Source organism: Lepisma saccharinum, chromosome 14 (genome assembly GCF_977018435.1).
Source record: "Lepisma saccharinum chromosome 14, izLepSacc3.1, whole genome shotgun sequence".
Lineage (NCBI taxonomy): Eukaryota > Metazoa > Arthropoda > Insecta > Zygentoma > Lepismatidae > Lepisma > Lepisma saccharinum.
In genome coordinates this window covers 2,960,647-2,967,612 of record NC_139242.1, presented here as the reverse complement: position 1 = coordinate 2,967,612, position 6,966 = coordinate 2,960,647, and the positions used below count along the sequence as shown (strand labels likewise).

The 6,966-nt window shown below is 38.8% G+C and overlaps 1 protein-coding gene across 1 annotated transcript; it reads left to right on the top strand.

The window, feature by feature from the left end:
* The first annotated feature begins 553 nt into the window (after positions 1–553).
* LOC145998639 (uncharacterized) lies at positions 554–5,887 on the top strand. Its single transcript, XM_083135105.1, has one exon. The coding sequence runs from the start codon at positions 554–556 to the stop codon at positions 5,885–5,887; it is 5,334 nt and encodes a 1,777-aa protein (XP_082991231.1).
* Positions 5,888–6,966: the final 1,079 nt, after the last annotated feature.

The following is a 6,966-nucleotide window of genomic DNA, read 5'->3' as shown; positions in this document are numbered from 1 at the left end:
TATTTGCATATTCAAGAATATTTATTGTCTTTAGTTTAATGTACTGAATGCATGCAACTAAAACAAAATGAAGAATATGTCAGTCAAGTTTGATTCACGGAGATCATAGTGAACTGAATTAATATTGTTTGAAAAAATATAATGTATGTTGTAATTTAAAATTGCAATGTTCACAAGTTTGTAACTAAATAAGTCGAAAATTTTCACCCGGAAGGGGTGCGTATTGTGACTGACCCAAAGATGTTCATTTACTTCATTTATTGTTAGATATTATGTGAGTTGGCACCTGGCAATATTGTTTACTCTGTTTTCCGGGCAATAGCCTGTGCAGTATTTTGCTTGTTCTATGCTGTGTCTATGCATCCCGCGCAGAAAAAGTATGAAGATTGTCATGTTTTTTACTGTGTTCTGTACATGTTCTTGAGAATATAGTCAAAAGGATATTAGCAGCGAGTCTTTTATTTCTCGATCCAACATTTATTGGCGACCGTGACAGGACCTGTCTTTCTTTCTGTGTTGGACCGGAGAAGAAGTAAGTGCAAATATCGGAAAAATGTCAACGGACATTGATCGTCTCAAGAAAAGCCGTGCAGTGGCTAGGTCAGCTTTTACACGTGTTTCGGAGAAGATTGCAAATCAGTTAGCGATGCAAACTCCGGACAGGAATGTTATTCAAGCAAATATCCAGTTGCTTGAAAATAAGGCAAGTGATCTGCATGCTGCTGACATAACTGTTTTTGATTTGATGTTGGAATCGGGTGCTAGTGAAAATGAGTTAGGAAAAGAACAGTCAGTGTCGGATGATTATCAGTGTTTGTTCAACAAGCGACGTATTGAAGTGTCGAACTTTTTGAAGTTGTCGGAAGGAAACTGCTGTCAAGGCGAGTCGTTTTCGGAAGTAAAGAATCGAAGATTCAAGTTACCTAAAATCGAACTGAAGAAGTTTGGAGGGGACTTGAAAGAGTGGTTACATTTTTGGGGACAATTCAAGAAGATCGATGAAGATGATACAATTCCTGCAGAGGACAAGTTTCAGTATTTGATACAAGCGACAATTGAAGGTTCTCGTGCGCGCCAGCTTGTGAACAGTTTTCCACCAACAAAAGAAAATTACCCGAAAGTTGTGCAGTCCATGAAATCACGTTTTGGTCGCGATGACATGCTCGTGGAAGTGTATGTGCGTGAACTGCTAAAATTGGTGTTACAAAAGGTGTTGAACCGTCAAGAAAAAATTTGTTTGAGCACTTTGTATGACACACTGGAGTCCCAACTTAGAGCATTAGAATCGATGGGTGTTACCAGCGACAAATATGCAGCAATGCTGTTTCCATTGGTGGAGTCCAGTCTCCCAGAGGATTTAATGCGTGTGTGGCAGAGAAGAACATTGTCTGCTGCTGAGGAAAATAATGAGACAACACCGACCGGAAGACTGCAGTCCTTGATGTCATTCCTGCGAGCTGAAGTGGAAGGAGAAGAACGAATCAACCTTGCAGCAGCTGGGTTTGAATTGGATGGTGCAGCAGTGAAAGTTCGGAAGAAAAGGTGTTCTCCACCGCGTCAGCCTATTATCCCCAGTGCGACAGATTTGTTGAGTGTCAGTGGTGGTAGGGAGAAAAGTTGTGTGTTCTGTGGTGGTAAGCACAGTTCATATGATTGCTTTAAAGCCCAGAAAATGTCTCTCTCTGAAAGACAGAAGGTTCTAAAAGATAAAAAGCATTGTTTTGCATGTTTAAAATTTGGTCATTTTTCGAAGAAGTGCAAGGCCAATTTGAAATGTATTGTTTGCAAGAAAAAGCATGTTGTATTGATGTGTCCTAATATTTCAGACAAAGATAATGATTCTGACCATTATTCTGAAGGCAAAGAATCAAATGCTGAGGTAAACAATACACTGATAAACCAACTTGAAAATCCGCATGTATTCATGCAGACATTGGTAGTAGATTTGAAAGGTAACTACAAAAGGAGCAGGAATGTGCGAGTTCTTATTGACACAGGTTCACAAAAATCGTATATATGCAAATCTCTTGTAACAGGTATGGGTTATAACTCCATTGGCAAACAAAGTTTGATACATTCGCTATTTGGTGGTACCATGTCTAGTCCTTGTAATCATAATGTTTATAATGTTAAGGTATGTAGCATTGAGAGAGAATATTCGTGCACATTTGATGTTCTTGATCAAGATACAATATGTGGTGAGATTCCTTATGTAACACCAGGTGTTTGGTTAAATGAGCTGAACAAAAGTCAAATAAGGTTAACAGATACTGGTAAGATGAAAGGTGAAGTTGAAATTCTTATTGGTGCGGATGTTTGTGGTAAATTACTGACTGGCCATGTTGTGAAATTAAAGTGTGGTTTAGTGGCTGTGGAAACTCAGCTGGGATGGACACTTATGGGTAAAGTTCCAGGTGAAAACAGAAAATCAGATACAGCTTTGTTGGTATCGAATTTATATGTTGGTGAAGCCGTAGCTGATCTGTGGGAACTGGATACCATAGGAATCAAGGATCCCATTGCCAAGAAGTCTGCGGAAGAACACACACGGGCTGTCAAAGAACAATTTTTGCAGACACTGACATTCAATGCTGAAGGAAGATATGAAGTACAGTTACCATGGAAGGAAGATTGTTCGCCTCTCCCCACCAATAAAGATCTAGCAGAGAAACGACTTTGGTCAACTACACAGAAGTTGAAACAAGAACATCTGTTGCAGAGTTACGATGGAGTGCTACAAGAATGGTTGTCCGAGGGAGTCATTGAGGTGGTTCCAGAGGATGAAACAGAGAATTTTGGCCATTACTTACCCCATCGACATGTAGTGAAAGAGAGCAGTAACACGACAAAAATTAGACCAGTGTTTGACGCTTCTGCTAAAGTAAAAGGACAACCGTCTTTGAACCAATGTTTAGAACCTGGACCCAACTTGATTGCTCTTATTGCTGATATTTTACTACATTTTCGGAAAGGAAAAATTGGAGTTATAGCAGATATTAAACGAGCTTTTTTACAAATTGCTGTACACCCTAAAGATAGAGACTACCTGAGATTTCTCTGGTGGCATGATATTAATACTGGAACGGTTCAAGAATTCAGACATACTCGTGTAGTGTTTGGTGTTACGAGCAGTCCATTTCTGTTGGGTGCTGTTATTGAACGTCATTTGGATCAAGCATTGCAGAGTTGTCATTTAGGGAAGGAAGACTTAGCTTATACAGAAGATAGTATTTTAAAATTACGCGGTTTTTTTTATGTGGACAATTGTGCCACCAGTGTAGACAATCACAAAAATCTCCATAAATTTATAAGAGAATCGCGTGCAGTTATGGCTGAAGCAGGTTTTGACCTTAGAGGGTGGGAGTATTCAGTCCCTCAAAGGGTTGATGAGGACATTAGCCCTACTTCAGTGTTAGGACTCAGTTGGAATCCTCAAGCCGATACATTTACAGTTAATTTTGACATTGAAGATGTTGAGCTCAAGACAGTTTCGAAACGTGTGATATTATCTGTAGCACACCGTATATTTGATCCTATAGGTTTTACTTGTCCCGTGACTCTTCTACCAAAATTGTTACTTCAGCAGACTTGGGCAGAGGGGCTCGGATGGGATGAGCAAGTTAGTGAAGAAATAAGAACACAGTTCTTAAACTGGGTACGAGAATTGCCGATGTTGAAAGAGGTAAGGATACCCAGAAGTTTCATGGGCTGGGATTATGAATCCAATGAACTTAACTCTATGAGCATTCACGTGTTCTGTGATGCTAGCAAAGTGGCATATGCATCAGCAGTTTTCATGAGGGTTGACACAAGGAGAGGTGTTAGCGTACAATTGATTGAGGCAAAGGCACGAGTGGCTCCAAAGAATAGTACAATTCCTCGGCTAGAATTGCTTGCCGCAATGGTGGGAGCAAGGCTAGCAACCAGGATTCGAGAACATTTGAATTTAAAAGATAACTCCATTATCTTTTGGACTGATTCTTCTACGGTGCTGACTTGGATTCGACGAGAAGGAGTTTGGGGAGTATTTGTTGGGAACAGAGTTAAAGAAATTAGAAAACTGTCTGATCCCAGTGCATGGAAATATGTACCCAGTGAAATGAATCCAGCTGATTTTCCTTCAAGAGGTTGTGATGCAAGGCAGTTGTTGAGATCCTTATGGTGGGAGGGACCTCATTGGTTGAAAGGAGATCCGTGTGAGTGGCCACCGATGGAGTTTCTTATCAACAAGGAGGAAATTGACAGAGAAAGAAGGAACGTGCTACCTTCATCAACGATGCTTAGTATGAAAGCTCAAGATGCTGAGTCTAGATGGTATTACAGATATTTCTCTAACTATAACCAAGTGATTAGACTCATTGGATGGATCAAAAGATTTTTGTATAATAGTAGAAATTCGCAGACTCATAGATCTGGAGATCTTGGTGTTCGCGAACTTCAGGAAGCAGAAAATGCAGTATTAAGACTAATACAACAAGAAGCATTCCGAGCAAAGGATGACAAATCCCTTTCCTCTTTGTGCACATATGAAGGCAAGGACAAGATTATTCGTTTGAAAACCAAAATTATTGCCAGAGAAGATACTGAAAATTTCAGGCTTCCCAAAGTCCTTCCAGCACAACATCCAGTCGTTAAATTGCTGATAATGTATTGGCACAAGAAAGCATGTCATGCAGGTGTAAACATATTACTAAGTATTTTAAGAGAGAACTTCTGGATCCTTCGTGGTAGAAGAGCTGTACGTTCAGTGCTCTCGAAGTGTGTTACTTGCAGGAGACACGCAGCCAAACCAATCCAAGCTCTTCCAGCACCATTGCCAGCTGATGGAGTTAGAGATGCTAATGTATTTGAAGTAACAGGTGTGGACTTTGCAGGACCTGTATATCTTAAAGATGGCAAAAAGGCATGGATATGCCTTTTTACATGTGCAGTATATAGAGCCATTCACTTAGAGTTAGTTACTTCTCTATCAACTGGGATTTTTATCCAGGCGTTTAGACGATTCGTGTCAAGGCGAGGCAGACCCTCTGTAATCTACAGTGATAATGGTACCAATTTCAGAGGAACTGAGAATGCATTTATGACACTCGATTGGAAGAAAGTTGAAGAATATTCCACAGCTCAGCGAATCCAGTGGAAGTTCATTCCACCCAGTGCAGCCTGGTGGGGTGGTTTCTGGGAGAGATTGGTTCGTGTCCTGAAGGGTCTGTTGAAAAGAACACTCGGAAAATCAGTTTTGTACTACGAAGAAATGACAACAATCCTCTGTGACTGTGAAGCCATAATTAATTCACGCCCACTTACCTACATGTATGAAAGTGAGACAGAATTAATTCCTCTAACACCAGCTATGTTCTTACAAGAAATCAGGGAGACGGGTGTACCTGATTGTGACCATGTGGATTCTTCAATGCTCAACAATCGTCTCCGTTACTGTCAGAAGTTGAGACAAGATATCAGGCATCGTTTCAGGAATGAGTATCTTGGACAGTTAACGCAAAAGGCCATAAACAGAGCATGTGGGTCTGTCAGGGTAGGAGATATTGTGTTGATTGGTTTTGACAATATGAAAAGATATAATTGGCCATTGGGTTGTGTAACTGAGATTCTTCCAGGTAAGGATCAAGTGACAAGATTGGTACGTCTGAAAACTTGCCATGGTGAACTACTTCGCCCTGTCCAGAGATTGTATCCATTGGAGGTGACTGCAGTGGAGGGTGAAGCAATGAAGAGTTCATTACCTAAACCACAAACCAAAAAGAAACATCAGAAAGACATTCTCCCTCCCACTGAAACCAAACCTTGTACCACACGTAGTGGGAGAGAGATAAAATTACCTAAGAAACTATTATTGTTTGATATGCCAACTCAGGTGGGAGGATGTTAGATATTATGTGAGTTGGCACCTGGCAATATTGTTTACTCTGTTTTCCGGGCAATAGCCTGTGCAGTATTTTGCTTGTTCTATGCTGTGTCTATGCATCCCGCGCAGAAAAAGTATGAAGATTGTCATGTTTTTTACTGTGTTCTGTACATGTTCTTGAGAATATAGTCAAAAGGATATTAGCAGCGAGTCTTTTATTTCTCGATCCAACATTTATATTTATTGTTTAATTTTGTGTTTAAAATGCATTATGATATTTATGTTGTTATCAATTACTATTTTGTTATGTTCCAAAACGTTGTTGAATTAATAAGATGTATAATTAATTATTGATAATGTGAAATTACGATGTATACATTTCTATACATATTTTGAGCATAGCAACGAAAAAACAAAAGACAGTAGATCAATAAGTGAAAAAACATATTGAAATTATATATAGTGACGTCCGAGTTTTCTTTGAATTTAACAAACTGTAAGTAGATTTGGATAAAGATAAATACTAGGAGGTTTCGTTGAAGTGTGTGTGAAAGACTTGCTTCAAGGTTCTGCTGTGTGGACTTCATTTACTTCTGATTTATCTCCAACATGGACATTTAAAAGGTCATTAAAGTAGTTCTTCCATCTATTTATAATATCGCTTGGGTCAGCTAGAAAATCACCGTCTTTATCTTTTATCAAGTTTACTTTAGGTTGCCACCCCTTTCCAAACTCATTTACACCTTTTTATAAATCTCTGATATTTATATTTTTGCTGTTTGTTTCAATTTAGTTAATTTTGCTTTTCAAGTAATTTCTTTTTTTTTTTTACTTATAAACGTGCGGTTAACTTCTCGCTTTATTCTATTATAATTGTTTAGATTTGTATCATCAGAGTTATTTATCCACTTTAGTCTAGCCTGATTTCTTATTTCTATTAGATTATGATATTCATTATCAAACCATGGCTTACTTTTTCTCGGTTTATGGTATCCTATACTTTCTTTAGCTGATGATTCTATTGCATTACGTATGTGCTCCCAATTCTTATTTACGTCTGTTTCATTTATATTTTCATCATCATTTAAATCCTGCAAAACATC